At 39.2% G+C, this 17,903-nt stretch overlaps 1 protein-coding gene across 5 annotated transcripts in view; it reads right to left on the reverse strand.

The window, feature by feature from the left end:
* Positions 1-2,521: 2,521 nt before the first annotated feature.
* The window catches only part of erbin (erbb2 interacting protein), a 226,551-nt gene continuing 211,169 nt past the window's right edge, over positions 2,522-17,903 (reverse strand). For all 5 annotated transcript variants that reach the window (XM_063049368.1, XM_063049369.1, XM_063049365.1 and 2 more), the window contains 4 exons: positions 14,606-14,824; positions 13,058-13,150; positions 11,703-11,777; positions 2,522-5,380 (listed from right to left, as the gene is read on the reverse strand). In XM_063049368.1, the coding sequence (XP_062905438.1) occupies positions 5,273-5,380; positions 11,703-11,777; positions 13,058-13,150; positions 14,606-14,824 (495 nt within the window). In that variant the 3' untranslated portion in view covers positions 2,522-5,272. The remainder of the gene's footprint in view (positions 5,381-11,702; positions 11,778-13,057; positions 13,151-14,605; positions 14,825-17,903) is intronic.

The following is a 17,903-nucleotide window of genomic DNA, read 5'->3' on the forward strand; positions in this document are numbered from 1 at the left end:
ATTAGCCAAAGTGCACCAGCCTCCACTTCTTAACTCCCTCTTCCTGACCTGTCTCCACCTACCTATCATTTCCCCACATCACACGGTTACACCCAGATACTCCAGCTCCTGTTTCACTCTTCCCTCTCATCTATTTAGAATCTTAGAATCATCATCCCTTTATATAATCATTCTCGATGCAGGGTCTCGACCCAAAATGTTGACTTCCTCTTTGCCTCCACAGATGTTGCTTGACCCTCCAAGTTCCCCCAGCAGTTTCTTTCTTGCTCTAGATTCCAGCATCTGCAGTCTTGTATCTGCAATTGATTACAAATATTTTGAAGCAATGTTTTCATCTAAAATGTCTATAAAATTTGTTTCACACATAACGGGTACTGCTCAAATAATCAAGTATTCAGTGCAATATTGTAATTACTGGGGTGTATGGGGTATTCCGGGAGGGGTAGTGCCTCTGGTGAAGGAGCTTGTCATGCCCATTCCCGGGATAGCTCACTCTCCTTTGGTCCGCACCAGACCCGCAACTCTCACCTGCGGCTCGAGTAGCTGTCTGTAAGGGAAAGCGTCCGCTCCCCAGCACACCATTTCAACAGGTGGGTTAAACCTCGGTGAAAAAGGGGTATGCCTGTCCCAGCCTGCAAAGTCAGCTCCGGCGGACTGGGTGGAAGAGATGTACAGCGAGATCCAATGGCCAGGAGGGTGGTACTGCGACACTCTGTGGAGAGCAAAGGGCATCACAAGGCACAGAAGATGCCACGGTCATCCACTGCAACTAGGATTCCAGTTAGTAACACTTGTTCGTTAGACTACGAGGAGACATCGAGTCACCTGGGACTGTACTCACTGGAATTCAGAAGAATGAGAGGAGATCTAACAGAAACATGAAATTATGAAATGGATCGATAGAGGCAGGAAAGTTGTTTCCACTGGTGGGCGAGACTAGAACTAGGGGACATACCTTCAAGATTTGGGGGAGTAGATTTTGGACGGAGATGAGGAGGAACTGCTTTCCCAGAGAGTGGTGAATCTGCGGAATTCTCTGCCCAATGAAGCAGTGGAGGCTACCTCAGTAAATATATTTAAGACAAGGTTGGATAGATTTTTGCATAGTAGGGGAATTAAGGGTTATGGGGAAAAGGCAGGTAGGTGGAGATGAGTCCGTGGCCAGATCAGCCATGATCTTATTGAATGCCAGAACAGGCTCGATGGGCCTGATGGCCGACTCCTGCTCCTGTTTCTTATGTTCGTACCACTGAACCCGGACTTCTGAGGTTGAGAGATTGAAACTGCCCTCGAGCAATTGCTTTTCCACGTTAACTCCATTACTCTCTGTACACCCATGACTGTGTTTCCACCCACAGCTCCAATCTGCTAAGTAAATTTGCTGACAATACTACACTGATTGGCCCAATCTCAAGTAATAATGAGGCAGTCTACAGAAAAGTCATCACCCTGACCCAGTGGTGTCAAGAAAACCTCTCCCTCAAAGTCACAAAAACAAAGGAGCTGGTTGTGAACTGCAGGAGGGATGGAGATAGGCTAACCGCAATTTACATCAATGGATCTGGGGTTGAGAAGGTGAACAGCTTTAAGTTCCTCGGCATAAACATCACCGAGGACCTCACGTGGTCTGCACACACCAGCTGTGTGGTGAAAAAGGCACAACAGTGCCTCTTTCACCTCAGTCATTTGAAGTAGTTTGGCATGGGCCCTCAAATCCTAGGAACTTTCTACTGGGGCACAATTGAGAGCACCCTGACTGGCTGCATCACTGGCTGGTATGAGAGCTGTACTTCATTCAATCGCAGGACTCTGCAGAGAGTGATGCGGGCAGCCCAGCACATCTGTAGATGTGAACTTCCCACTATTCAGGACACTTACAGGGACAGGTGTGTAAAAAGGGCCCGAAGGATCACTGGGGGTCCCCAGTCACCCCAACCACAAACTGTTCCAGCTGCTACCATCCAAGAAATGGTAGCGCAGCATAAAAGTCAGGACCAACAGGCTCCGGTACAGCTTCTTCCACCAGGCCATTGGACTGATTAATTCATGCTGATACAATTGTATTTCTATACTATACTGACTGTCCTGTTGTACGTACTATTTATTACAAATTACTATAAACTGCACATTGCATATTTAGATGGAGATGTAATGTAAAGATTTTTACTCATGTATGTGAAGGATGTAAATAATAAAGTCAATTCAATTCAAAACTCTCCAGAACAGGCATCCCATCATCACTGACATGACGGATAACCACCATTGTAATTACTCTGCTCCTGTATCTTATCGTCCTGCTTAGTCAGGGTGTCAAAGGTTACAGGGAGAAGGCAGAAGAATGGGGTTGAGAGGGGTAATAAATCATTATGTTTATTAATTTTGAAACTTAATAAAAAGATTGAAAAAGAAATCAGCTGTGATGGAATGGGGAACAGACTTGATTGACTGAACGGCCTAATCCTGTTCCTATCTTATCGTCTTCCGAGGTACTAAAAATAAAGCACAAAATATGGTCAGTTGATTTGATTCCATTTTTTTTAATAAACCACAATAGGAACATATAGAAGCCATTTGCACTTTTGTAAAATGAGTGGATTTACAAATCATTTTCATGTCAGTGGGACACACAACAGTTTTGACCAATTTAAGATTTCATTTACAACAAACTGCCTTGTTTACAAACTAAAATTGTACAAAGTAAATCAGATTGTGAAGAGCATTAGTTGACCTTAATTATTGTAGATTGTGTTAGAAACCGTCTAGTTATATACAAAATGTGGAATGTTGGACAAATGTAGCTCTTTTGAAACATCACAGACTTGCTCAAAATAAAGGCAATGGTTTAAAATGTATCAGGAATACAGCATTGCTGTGGGAACCAAGAATATTGGCTACTTTTTATTCATTTTATACTTGTTCTAATCAAGGACATGTTCAACTATATACAAACTTTAGAAAAATCTAGCCCACAAGAAACCATCAGAATAAATAAATTACATAATAAATACATGGGAATGTTTAGGATTTTTCAATTTACTTGCGGTTTACTTATACAGCTGAATTATACCTTTCATGAGTTGGCCATCAAATATTTAAAATCACCATTACCCCACAATCAAAGATGACAAACTGGTCATAGTTAAAAAATATTTCAACCATTACACAAAACAGAATTAAAGGGGAAAAGAAACAGTTTGCTTTGACATGCATCATTTTTCTCCCCCAAAGTCAATGGCTTATCAAAATCTGCAATACAGTATTTGTTGCCTGACAAGTAGATTGTGTTACATCCTGTCATCCTAATCCAATCGATTAACCAGCTCAAACTTGGTTTGAAAAATTCTCCAGGTTACACAAATATTAGTTAAGATACCCTCAGACTACATCTGAAAATTCACCCAAAACTTAATTTGAAAGTGCATACTTAATTGAAAGCTTTTAAACAATGGTACAACATGATCACCAAGTTCATGAAAGGCAATTCCAGCTTGAAAAGGTATTAAAAACTTCAATGCTTACCGATAGGTTATTTCATTGAAATACAATGTACACACTTGTATATATTTTGTTATAATTCTACCAAGCAGCTGAATGGTATTATTCCTCCTCAGGGCAAATCATTAAAACCTGTTTCTACACTTTTAAAAACCATGCCTGGGTAAAAAAAAACCTTTTAAAATAGAACTTTTAGTCAACAATCAATGCAGCGTGTGACCTTGCAACAAATGGATTTCTTTTAAAAAAAATCTTTGATATTCTCAACACCCACAACAAACATATATAATTCATCTTAATGGGAAATGCTGCTGCAGGATACCTGTATTCAAGAACACGAAGCCATTAAGATTTGCTGCAACATACGGGAACTACCCAAGCAGGGGTCTGTTTTCATTTGTGTATCCAAGTGTTTCTGCTACACCCTTACAGCTACTGTATCGATTTTTATTCCACTTATGTGGGAAATATCCTTCTGCACCATAAATGGGAGTAGTGAAATATTATCCTATGATAATATTTAGAATGGACACCTTATGAAATAAAACTTATTTAATGCCCACAAATGCTGCTTGACCAGACTTCCTCCAGCAGTTTGTCTTTTTTGTTCATTTAATGCTCATCTTGGAATATATATATATATATTTTGTTTCTAAACAGGTACAAGAGCTTTTAAAATTCATAATGTCAGATCTACACCCTCTTCACTATATAGACTTACAGTATTGCTTTTTAGCAGAGTTTTTAACCTGCATTTTAAAAGATAATTCTTGGTCTCGTATGGCACTTTCATTGTGATACACAAAGCTGATCAATATGCATCATTATTGTTAATTATATCCTTTTTTTTTAGTAAAGATAGAAAGTTTTTATTTAAAATGTTGGCCAAATGCACTAGAAATTATAAGTGTAATAAAATAACATTCTCAGAGTAGTAGGCAGCATAACCACATTCCCTTCCCTTTGCAAAAGGACTAAGAACCCTTAAGTAAGACTGTTCTTGAAGAATCCAATTCACAATTCAGAACTTAGAGAAACAGATCATCACAGACAGGTTTAATTTGCTGTTTCCTTCCCCAGTCCAACTTTCAATGATACCTTCTCCATCATCAAACCATGCAATCCAATCAAACACTTACTTTGGTAACCTAGCCCCAGACTCAGTTCTTTCGGATACTCCCAAGCAAGGTCACTTAATTGTATATGCTCAAACCATACATCTACCCATTCGTCTAAACACTGTACACACATCCATTTTCCAACTCCTGTACATCTTACCCAGTGGTTTCAGCGTTTAACAATTATACAAAGGTGATTAAAAATAAAAGGCTTAAATCTACAGAACAGATAGCCCTGCCACCTGTCCCTGAGCAAAAATCAGGCTCACTAAAGCCTTGTACAGTATCTTTAGTAATATATAAGATTATCCAAAAATAAAACCTAAAATCTGTACAGAAAAGCACACAGGTTTGTTCATATTAAGAGTGATTCTGATGTTTGCTATGTTAATTCTTCACCCTGCAGTATTTGCTTCTATAACCTATTTCAGTCCCTGCATCTGCACCCCTATCATACAGAGTGGTTGTGCCCTTTATACCCAAGCTCTACATTGCCAATACATTATACAGACTAAACTCAACCAACAAATTGAACCGTCCATTGATCCTCCCGCGTCTCCAAGTAAAAAAAGTGATATCAGCTGCATTTTTTTGCTACAGAATTACTTATAAAAACTGATCACATTGGTTGATTTCTTCTTATTGTCCATAATTCATCATTAGGATGCAACTTCCCTCAGGATAATTAAGTCCACTGCATTCTGGAAGGTTTTTAATAGCGACACTGCTTGTCCATGTTCAATATTCACAAAATTGTACCCATTAGCCTGTAAAAAGAAATACATTCATAAGTAGTGTATAAACAAAACTACAGCAAATAGTATTTGATGTACCAACATACTATTCTAATGAAAAGATATTAAAACTGCAAGTTAGTGGATAAGTTGAAGGAGCAAGTTTATGAACTATTTGCCCTCACGGTTTCCTGTGTTACATGGAATTGGGCAAGCATGTTGACAGAAAGAACTTTTGAAGTAGCAGATACTATGCTAGGTGGAAGGTTTCTATTTATTTATTTAGAGACAGTGTGGAACAGGCCCTTCTGGTTCAATGAGCTGCTGTGGCCAGAAATCCACCTATTTGACATTAGCCTAATCACAGGATAACTTACAATGATCAATTAACCTACTAACCGGTATGTCTTTGGACTGTGGGAGGAAACCAGAGTACCCGGAGGAAACCCATGCGGTCACACATGGAGAACGTACAGACTCCTTATAGAAGGCGTTGGAATTGAACTCTGAACTCCATAGCCCTGAACTGTAATAGCTACACCACATTGGCACTTCGTGAAGAACTTAGTGGAATAAGTGTGAGATGTCACCTGTGAGCGTGTGGTTCGATTCCTTCCCCAACACAAATCACGTAGAGGGACAAAGAGTGAAGGAAGAATAATGACAGCTTGTCAGAAAGGTAGGGCAGTAATCATAGGCAACTTTAATCTTTGTCTAGGCTGGGACAGTCAGAGGGGGCCAAACATATGCAAGATGTTTATTTAGCGGTCCAGTGTGGAATAGGCCCTTTTGGCCCAACGAGCTGCATTGCCCAGCAAGCTGGAATTATCTGAAAGATTGGTTCAAAGGACCAATTGTAAAAAGAAAAAAAACAGCTTTATACCCAGTGCAAAGTAAAAGGGAAAAAAAATGCTGATGGATTTGGAAAAGGGTGGGGAGACAATCATGAATTTAATGAAAACTTCACGGTCAATAAAGGTAACAGATGCACTGCAGCCCACATTGGAGACCCAAAGGATGTAGAAGAGGGTAAGATACAGGAAAACTGGAGCATGGGGATGAGGCTCGATGCATTGCTCAACACTGTTAATGAGTGAGCAGGTTTCATGTATAGAATTAGATATCTTTCAAGAACGGAAAGTTTGCAAAGACATTTGACAAAGTCAGTGTATGTAAGAGAGAAGCTGAAGCAGGGCAAAGGCTGAAATTAGTGACATTACAGGTATTGACTATGAAGAGAGCAGAAAACCACGTTACATTTTTCCACCACTGGAAAGGAAATGAGGAAGTGGCATCTTCGCCACTGCAGTTGGGAAATTTAAATCCAAGCCATTAAAACAAGACAGGAAAATAAAATATTAGTATTAATGGTGACATTAAACTTCTGAACGTTATAAACATTCTCATGGTTCAAGGTCTTTCAGAGAAGGAAATCTGTTTTCTCTAGGTTGTATATTGCTACAAAAATAGAGCATTGTGACCAACTATTTTCTGAAATATATTAGGAAACACAGTCTGGAAAAAAAGTGATGGGCAGTACACACTGGTCTTGCTACTAAAGTTCACATCCCATAAACAGAGCAATAACTGCTGGAAAGAATATTGATGCTTTCACGGACACCAACAAACTGGCGGTTAAGAGAATAAAGATAAAGGAGATGTTATTGGTGTTCATATCAAACACTGAAATTCAATACCATAACAAGCAAAGAACTACAGCTGTCATCTAGGGAACTGGAAAAAGCATAGGAGGTACGACATCACAATTCAAATTTGTGGTCATCCTTCACAGAACTTCATGGTTCAATCACAGCAATCAGGACTGCACTAAAATAACTCTCTAAAACTCACAAATTTCTACAGATTTACAGTGGAGAGCATTCTATCTGGCTGTATCATGGGCACTAGCCTCCTCAACAACCAGGACACCTTCAAGGAGCAATGCCTCAAAAAGGCGGTATCCATCATTAACCACACTCATCACCCAGTACATGCCCTCTTCTCATTATCACCATCAGGAAGGAGGAACGGGAGACTGAAGGAAACACTCAATGATTCAGGAACAGCTTCTTCCCCTCTAGCATCCGATTTCTGAATGGACATTGAACTCATGAACACTACCTCACTACTTTATTTTTCTACTTTTTACACTAGTCAAGTCACTTATTATTGTCACTTCCACCATAACTGCTGGTACAGTACACAGTAAAAACGAGACACGTTTTTCAGGACCATGGTGCTACATGAATAATACAAAAACTACACTGAACTATGTAAAACAACACAAAACTACACTAGACTACAGACCTACCCAGGACTGCAAAAAGTGCACAAAACAGTGCAGGCATTACAACAATAAACAAGACAATATGCACAGTAGAGGGCAGTAGGTTGGTGTCAGTCCAGGCTCTGGGTATTGAGGATTTAACTTATTAAATATATATATACTTCTTGCTCTGATTTAGTTATTATTTATTGAAATGTGCTGCTTCACAAAACAACAAATTTCATGACATGTGCCAGTGATGTTAAACCTGATTCTGATAATCCAAACCAACCTTTTTGACCAGATGTCAGCATTAGCCAGAGTTCTGTTTCACATTGCTAGCATATGAAATTTTACTTTTCAAACTTAAATATCTACCCTCCTCCACCTTTGGTTTCAAGCACCACATGTTTTAGTCACTGTCATTGGCAGCAGTGCCTGGGGGTTTCATGGCTTGAAGCTTCAAAAAAAAAAAATCTTTAAATTTTGCTCCATCATTAAACTCTTGGTCAACTGCTCTAAAATCTTCCATGTCAAATGTTGTCTGAAGAAAATAAACTACATTAAAAGCAGTTGTTGATGCAGTAAGTTGAAACTGTTTTCGAGCAAAACAGTTGTGCGGAGAGAAGAATTTGTGTGGTAGGAGCTGATCATATAGGATATTAGCCAAGGAAAGGCATTTATTATTGGCAGAAATACTGGGAGCACAATGCTGGAAGGGTGAAAATCAATGGAAGAATTCTGCTTTTCCTCACGTGGAGACCGTGTGGGGGGGGGGAGAAGGGGGAGAGGGAGGGGGGAAAGCAAAGTTCGGGAAAAAGAAATGGGAATTATAGGTAAAATGGTTGAGAGGATGTGGCTGAGGAACTGATAACTGCATGTTTCAGCAATATTTAAATCCAAGAATTCTTAGTGCTTAGTTACAGTTGTGAAGGAAGAAACAGAGGAAACATATAAAAGATAGTTCATCCTATTCGTTGATCCCAAATGAGTGCAATTTCAGAGCATACAATTTTATAGCAACTCTGAACTGTCCATTCCTGAAAGACATTCAAAAAGGTAAGAGGTAGAGGGTAGTATTTTGGAACTGATACTTGTAAGCATCAATATTTTAGTGTTTGATCTAAAATAAGGCACAAAGTTTCTCGCTGCTACTTGACTATTATTTCATAAGGAAATTTGAGGAATACTTCACCCATATAGGCAGCTCAGAAGCTGAAATAAAAACAGAACAAAGCTGGAGATACCCAGCACATCAGGCAGAATCCATGGAGAGAGAAAAAAAAGAGTTAATGTTTAGATTGATGACCTTTCATCTGAACACACTCTCATTCTGTATTTCAGCAGGAAATTGGCCATATAAATGATTCTGACTGAGTTTTAAATATCTCTGCAACATTTGTTTGAGAACTTCCTTCACTATTCTGACAGAAATCTTGGCTACTCCATTTTAAGCCAGATGTTAAAAGCCTTGGATTCCATTTGATTTCATGGTAGTTAGTAATCGGGAGATCAGAACTCAAGGGTGTTAATATAACTCTTCAGATAACCATGATCTGAACACTAAAATTCTTCCACGGTATAAGGTGGTGGTAAAATAGGATCTTTTGTTTCACTTCAATCCACAGTGAGTGGCTATCAATGCCAGGAAGTTGTCATTTGTCCATTTTACCCAAGTCTGCACATACTCTTTGAAATGATAAAGTAAATCATGTCCTTGACTGGAGAGGTGATTTTGCTGGACCAGTAAGCAAAGATTCTTGCAATTTCTTTCATTTCATTTATTCCTGTGCTCATTATAAAGTTCAGCCAAGACCACGTAATGGAGGCCACCTATTACCATCACACCAAACACAACTGTTCACATGCTACTTCATTCTGACAACTTAAAACGCTTCAATTCGCCTTCTATACACTAAACAAGAGCAGCCCATTTGGTTAGTGGCTGTTCATTTCTCACCAACATGGGGTCTTTCAGGACATTGTACACAATTTCAGAGTCACTGCATAGTCCTCATCAACTAGTTTTAACATGTAGATCACATTTTCAGTTCCAATGTCAGAATGTTCAAGATAGCTGTGATGGAGAATGTAATTGAGTTCAGCCCAGAAATCCTCTGGTTATTTCTGCATTCACACTGAGATATCTTAGCGTCTTTGAAGCCGCCATAATAGATCATTGACTGACCTGCAACTCGAAGCTTACGTTGGCCATTATAGATAGAGCACAGCTGTGCTTCAAAAATTCCATTTTAACTCCCCTGCCCATACCAATCTGCCTGTCCTTTGTCTTCTCCATTGCCCTTGTGAGACCAAATGCAAACTAGAAAAACAACATCTTATATTCCACTTGGGCATCCTACAACCCAATGGTTTGAGTATTGACTTTACTAATTTCAGGTAACTACTCCCACCTATCCAGCTTCTCTTTCCCTCTGTTCACCTTTTCCATCCCCAAATCTCCTCATTATCAAAACTTATTAATCTCCCCATTCAGATCCATCTGTCTGTCACCTGCATGTCAAGGTCCAACTCTTAAGTATGAAATGCTGAAAACATTTTTCCGAACTAGCACAGATTCACTCAGCTCATCCTCCCACAATAAAGGCAGCATGTTTTCAATGTTCTGTAATAATTTGGGCAGCCACACACTGTTCATTGTGTTGTACCATAGACTCCATTTGCCGCAATGCAAAACATTAAAGCACGTTTTCAATGATTCTGTTCTTCCCGTGGTGCATGGACAAGTGGTTCAAAGTGGTCCCCTGGTTCATAGACAGCAACATTACTTGAAATCATGCTTTTACCACTCTATGTAAAATATCAGTTCCGTATTATTTGAGGAATTATCAAGCTTCAAAATCTTCCGTATGCATGGAAGTATTCGATAACCATGGTTTAATCACACTATAACCAAGGTACAAGGGTGCATGGTAGTGTAATGGTTAGTGTGATGCTATGATGGTTCATGGTGGAGTTCGGAGGTTAATTCTGGCGGTGCCTGGATGGAGTTTGTACATTCTCCCCATGACCGCATCGGTTTCCTCCCACAATCTAAAGATGTACCGGTTAGGTTAATTGGTCAATGTAAATTGTCCTGTAATTAGGCTAGTGTTAAATAGGTGGGTTTCTGAGTGACATGGCTTCTCAGGCCGGGAGGGCCTGCTCTGTGCTGTATCTCTGAATAAATAACTTGGATTCTGTGTGGAAAGTCCGCTTTAGTGCCACAAGCTCAGTTAAAACTGCCCTACTGGAAGTAACAATCCTGAAGAAAACGCAATAATTTGAAATATTCTCACCAACACATAAAAAAAACCCATTCTTTACAATTTTGCAAGGCACCACTCCGAAATATGTTTAGACAGAGGTTACTGATGCAAAATGGTGGTCAATGTTGTACTGCTGTAAAGTGCTTCAACGACCTGTGACATACAAAAATAAATGAACCTGATCTTGTGTATTCAAGACCACAAACACACATTCAGGAAAAAAAACCCGAAAGGAATATGTGAGATGCACAGCACCATGATTCATAAAATGGATTCCATCCCAAAATTATGCAAAAGAGAAACATATTGATAGATCACAATTATGTCTAGTAGAAATAGGAAAATATAACCAGAACATCAAATGGAATAACATGCACCATTAACTAAAGACAAAATATTCATCACTAGTTATTCAACATAACTATGAATTTAATATTCACACTATACATTTTTCAACAGTATTGTTAAACTAATTTGTTTTGAAAATAATACAAATGCATGTTCTTAAAGTAAGCAACCTACTCTACAAAGAATTAATATCTAGAAATGATTCTATTTTAAGAGATATTAAAAAGGGAAGAAATCAGTTTATGGAGCACATCTATGAAAACGCTAGAACTAAGAGTAAATAAAGAGGACAGAAAAAAGACCATTTACTAGAGACATGAGAGATTGCAGATGCTAGAAATCTGGAGCAACACATGCAAGATGCTGGAACTTCCTCCTGACCTGCTGAGTTCCTCTAAGGTTTTCTGTTTGCTAGAGAGATTTGTTTCTACTATTTGAAAATAAAAAAAACTTTTGTTTATTTAATAATTACCTGAACTATTTTATCTCCAGGCTGAAGCAGTTTTGAAGCTGGACCTTCAGGCTGAACTCTAGTTACAAATATACCCTGCGTAAAGAATAAATATTTCATACATAACTTTCTTGTAACCATTTATGCATATCATATAGTAACTTAGCTATGAATAATTAACACACATCTCAAGATTTTTCTTCTGTAAAGGTTAAAATCTGGATGATCAAAGAGGCCTACGATGCATAATACCATCAGTGAGATGGGCTCATCTAACCCAACCCAAGCCGGGTATCAAAAAAGTAAGATCTTTTAATCAGGTTAGCTTGGGCAGATCATTTTTCTCTAAGCAAACAAAATACATTTATCTCATACTTCACAAACCAGAAGCTCACAGCACCTGTCTTTGTGTGCTGGGTTGAGAGCAAACTTTATTTTTATACAATGGAGGGATCTCTAAATGAAGTTCCTTTGCAATTTTTTCACCTCCCCTCCTATCACCAACAATTTGGCATCATCCAATGCTGATCTTAGTCCATTGCCATGGACTCTTCTCTTCCAGGCACTACTGATGCCCAGCTTCTCAGCTCCTCCAACAGAATCTCTCCCGGAGTCCCAGTCCCTCCCATCTCTTTAGTCTCTCCATCTGGCTGTTGAATAGGAAACAGAACTGGACTTTAAGCCTGAAAGGATCACAATCCTAGCTCTTCTGGATTCTTTGCAAGGGGATGCATTTGAGGGGGAAATGGTAGTGTCTTAAGGAGTATTGAGGAACAAGCTGAACTTAGTGTACAAATCCAAAGAACCCAGAAGGAAGCAGCAACAGGTAATGGGGTAAAAAGTGATACATGATGCTTACTGGCATAGGGAGGTCTTGTTACAAACATTATAGAGCCCTGGTTAGGCCACAGTGTGCAATTCTGATCATGGAAGTACATGATTATACTGGAAGTGGTGCAGAGCAGCTCACCCAGCTATCATCAGTGATTAAATGCTTCTGTCACAATGGTAGCGAAAATGGCCCCTTGCCAGAGATATCTGATGCCACGAGGCTTAGGTTAAAGGTGGGGAGCAAGGGCATTTAGAAAGAATCAGAGGAAGAATTCCACCCTTCCCTCCCCTTCTCCATTCAAAGGGTGGTTGGAATCTGAAGTGGCGGAAGAGTCAGATACTCTCATGACACTGGAGCAGCATCGAAGCATGTGAATTGTAAGGCAGTTGGCTACAGACCAAATGCCAGTGAATGGAGTTAGTCTAGATAGGTACTTAATGACTGGTATGGATGTGTTGGTCCCAAGGGCCCATCTTAGTACTACATAATTCTAAAACTCAGACTCAAACTACACACCATTGTAAAAGGCTATATAAATACTCACTGTATCATCAGGTCTGAAGGGGTTCCCTCGCCCTCCAATACCTCCAGATATGCTGAAACCCAGCTCAGGATTTTTATCTATTTTAATATGCATCTGGAAAGAATTAAAAATAATTTCATTTACTCAGAAATGTTTTAAACCAGATAACTAAATTGTCACGTGGATGAGGGAGAATGGGGTGAGGATGGGGACAGTGGAGGGGTAAGGTTCAGGGAAAAGGAAAGGCAAACTAACATGACTTTGTTAGTTACAGATTTGACCTTTATGTTGAGAACAGAAAGTGAACTTGCATAATTTCACTGAACAAAACGTTTTCACCCTCAAATTCGCAAGATATGGCCTCAAGATCATAGAAAGTTGTCAGTAATTAACCTAGGCTAACAGAGTACCATAAGTTGAAAAAAAATATTTTTTTTTTAACACGAGCGACATTTAAACCAAGGATCTCCTGTCTCAGATCATTCAGGTGAACAACCGCAAGAAGCATACAAAACATTTCCTGATTTCTATTTCTGTTGCAAATCTCAGACTTTTGGGCATTGATGGACTGGTTCTGACATCTCACTACTTTAGTACATTTATCCTGTTCATGGAATAATTGCACTTTATAGAAAGTTATTTATTTATTGAATAGGCCCTTTGAACTGCACCACCCAGCAATCCCCTGATTTAACCCTAGCCTAATCACAGGACAATTTACAAGACCGATTAACCTACTAACTGATACATCTTTGGGCTCTGGAAGGAAACCAGAGCACCCGAAGAAACCAAGGCGGTCACGGGAAGAGCGTACGAACTCCTTACAGTCAGTGGTGGGATTTGAGCCAGAGTTGCTGGTACCGTGAAGTGCTGTGCTAGCCAGTACGTTGAAGTGCAGTTCAAATTATTATTTTCAGATGGGGAAATTATTTTTACATCTGAAATGCTACTGAGAGAAAGTGAAACTGTTTATGTTGTAAAAAGCCCTGAATTTCACTGATATCGTTCACCTGGAAGTGTGATGTAAATTTGGCTCGCTTTGTATAAGCAGAGCAAATGTAGTGTACTTATGCAGATCAGAGGAAATTCTGGATCAAAGTCTTTCACACAGAGGAACTGCAGATGCTCTGAAAACAGCTCCTGGTAACTTTTCATGGCAACTGCATAGAGCCGATTTCAGAAACTATAACACTGAAGTGATAAAGGAGGTCACTAAAAGTTCTACCCATATTTGAATTTTATACAAGTGTTTATAACAAATTAATATTTGTTTGATGATAAAATATCATAGTCCACGAAGATCCATAGTTCAACTACCTTGTTAACAGGTTTCTGCATTGTTGAGGTCAATGTCTGTTACAGTACTCCTAGATACAGGACCAAGAGTCAAACCTCTTTCACAATTTTGCTGAACATTTACTCATTGATAGTTCAGCTTAATTGTGGTGGATCCCAAAACTCAATGTGCACTGTACTAGTAACTGGGCAAAGTAAATATTTTCACAGCCCGTGTAAAAGCCGATGCTTCGACTTTACTTCTACATTAAGGTAACAATTGTTGATTCTTACCTCTTGCTGTACAATATCCCGACATTGTCTCATCAGATGGTTTGTGGAAGCTCCTTGAGTATACGGTGGTTGGTGAGATACTTTTAGCATTAGGTAATCAATCAGTTGCTCCCTGGAAGGATGCCTCCCAACAGTTGCTTGGGACATTGTGTGGTTGGGTTGGTTGCAGTTCACTGGGACTCTAGAAGGTTGGTACATTTGGCCATTTGTCAAAGGCACCTAGGTATGAGAACAACAATGAATAAAGAACTCCCGACATACAGTTTTCTAAATTTCATGAACTTCTGATACCATCAAATTTCTGTAAATATAAGAACCTACATGAAAAGTGCAAGAGCAAACTCAAGTAATCTTCATTTTTCCCCCTCAATTCTTGGTCCCTTGAAACTTCAATTTATTTTGCACAGTATTAGAAGGAAATTTTCAAGTTGACTACCCTATGCATGACTTGATAAATATATGAATTGATTTGCAACTTTTTATGGAAATGGAAACAAGTTACTAAGACCATATCAGAGAAGCTTGGAGAATTTTCTATATGCATTCGAATCACAAACTCGGGGACATGCAAGTAATTTGACTGGAGGGGACTGCTGCCCCAGCCAAATACACCACTTTGGTCATATTCACCCCATTGTGAATCAACATACTTCCAACAGCACAGTCCACAAGGCAGACGTCGTGTTGGCTGCTGAAATCCCAAAAATAAAACTTAAGTACTTGTTATAAATAAGGATAACCTTTCTCGTTTCAACTCGGGTAAGGATGCATATTTTATGCAGAATGAAGTGTTCATTATCTGCTGAAGGCATGCTTCGGCACTCTTGAAACTTGTGCTGCTGCAAAGTATACAGTATATTTGCAAAACATCCTGCTTCAGTGATGTCAATTCTGCATGGCACATCATGGCTTTTGTGGTTAAGAGAGTCCATTTGATTGAACATGAAGGAGTTTCCATTAACTACAATTGAACAATGTTACAGACAGCATAAGCAACTCATGGGTTATTCTGAGTGTAAAAGTCTAATTGGGCAGCACAGTAGGGTAGTGGTTAGCACAACAGTTTACAGTACCAGCGACCCAGGTTCAATTCTTGCCGCTGTCCGTAAGGAGCTTTAAATGTTCTTTCCGTGACCACGTGGCTCTCCGGGTACTCCGGTTTCCTATTGGTGGGTAGGTGATTTGAGCGTTGTAAATTGTCCTGTGATTAGGCTAGGGTAAAATCAGGGGTTTTTGGGTTCTATGGTTCAAAAGGCCTAAAGGGCCTCCGCCATGCTGTATCTCAGTAAATAGATTTAAAATGTTTCAGATATGGCTCTGCATTTTAATATCATTACCCTTATTCTGGTAATGTTGCAGCTATATAGCACCCTGGGTCAGATCCCACTTGGAGTACTGTACTCAGTTCTGGTCGCCTCACTACAGGAAGGATGCAGAAACCATAGAAAGGGTGCAGAGGAGATTTACAAGGACATTGCCTGGATTGGGGAGCATGCCTTATGAGAGAAGGTTGAGTGAACTCAAGCCTTTTTTTCTTGGAGCGGAGGAGGATGAGGGGTGACCTGTTAGAGGTGTATAAGATGATGAAAGGCATTGATCGTATGGATAGTCAGAGGCTTTTTCCCAGGGCTGAAATGGCTAACACAAGGGGGCGCAGTTTTAAGGTGCTTGGAAGTAGGTACAGAGGAGATTAGATTAGATTAGATTCAATTTTATTGTCATTGTGCCGAGTACAGATACAAAGCCAAAGAAATGCATTTAGCATCTGACCAGAAATGCAAAGAATAGTGTTATTTACAAAATAACTGCGAATAAAAAAAGTGCTACAGCACACAAATATAAAAGTACTGAGACAGAACAATATGGATGCAATACTGCTTAGTGCTGTGATGTCAGGGGTAAGTTTATTGTTGTTTTTTTTTACGCAGACAGTGGTGAGTGCGTGGAATGGGCTGCCAGCGATGATTGTGGAGGAGGATATGATAGGGTCTTTTAAGAGACTCCTGGATAGGTACATTGAGCTTAGAAAAATAAAGGGCTATGGGTAACCCTAGGTAATTTCTAAAATAAATGCATGTTTGGGCCGAAGGGCCTGTATTGTGCTGTAGGTTTTCTATGTTTCAATGTTTCTTAAAAACACTGTTTTAAAGATTGGTAAACCAACAACTTTGTATTAACCTGATGCTAAGTCACAAATTAACGAATGACTAATGTCTGTTCAAAAAACTGCAGAAATATTCTGAAACAAGAAATTTCCTGGATCAATCCAGTGTGCACATCCACAACCGGCAGGTCAGCAAACTAATTAAAACTACGCTTCAGACAGACAGATAACCAACTATACAACAAATGTGTAATTTATTAAGAACTTGCTAATGTGATACAGAGCTCAAAGCAAATTAGAGGGAGAACACCAGTTAAAGATAAAGAACAGAAGTGATGAAACACAGACTATTTCCCTGAAGCAAAAACAACTGGTTAGAGAATGTAAAACAATCAGAGCAACAGACTCAGTGAAGGAGTAATCCAGTTTCTGCGAGCACCAATAAAAATGGCCAGGAATAGCTCGAACTACAATGAGAAGAAACAGGGATAAAATAAATCTGTTACTGAAATGACAAGGATAAAATAGCCTAATTACCAAGATCAAAGAAAAGCATGTAAAAATATGGAAACGGAGCTGAAGAGAATTTGTATTTGATATGACACCGAAAGACACTGCCACTGGGAAAGCAATTGCTAAGCGTTTGAAGAGCTATTTGTGCCTTAGTTTAGCATCATTTTCTTGAATCTAACCAATACACTTGCACTCAAATGTAGGATCCAAATAATTCAAGTTCACTCTAAAACCAACATGGAAGACATAAAAAGTAAAGCATTTAGAGTTAAACTGCATAGAAGTTTAAGAGGTGATAAGTTAATGCCTGATTACTTAGCAAAGAGAGAAAAAAAAAATCCCAGATCCTATTTATATTGCTTGACAAAATATGAGGGGGGATAGGTTCAGGATTTTGGCAGAAGGACAAATTCTAGGATAGGGCAAATTTCCATAATCCTCTATTTGCCACTTAAAAGTTGACCGATACACTTAGACGTGTGTTTGTTTTTTAAAAACCTAAGTTTCTGTCCCAAAGCTTGGATTCTCAAGTGATAGAAACTGCAAGTCAAAACAATTAAATCACAAGTAGTGTTATCATCTACAGTAACTCATATGAACTGCATATTTAACCAGGAATATATAGTGTACAAGGATACATGAGTGCAATTTGAATACTCCCATGATACTCACAGATGAATA

This window comes from Mobula hypostoma, chromosome 5, assembly GCF_963921235.1.
Source record: "Mobula hypostoma chromosome 5, sMobHyp1.1, whole genome shotgun sequence".
NCBI classification, from domain to species: Eukaryota; Metazoa; Chordata; class Chondrichthyes; order Myliobatiformes; family Myliobatidae; genus Mobula; species Mobula hypostoma.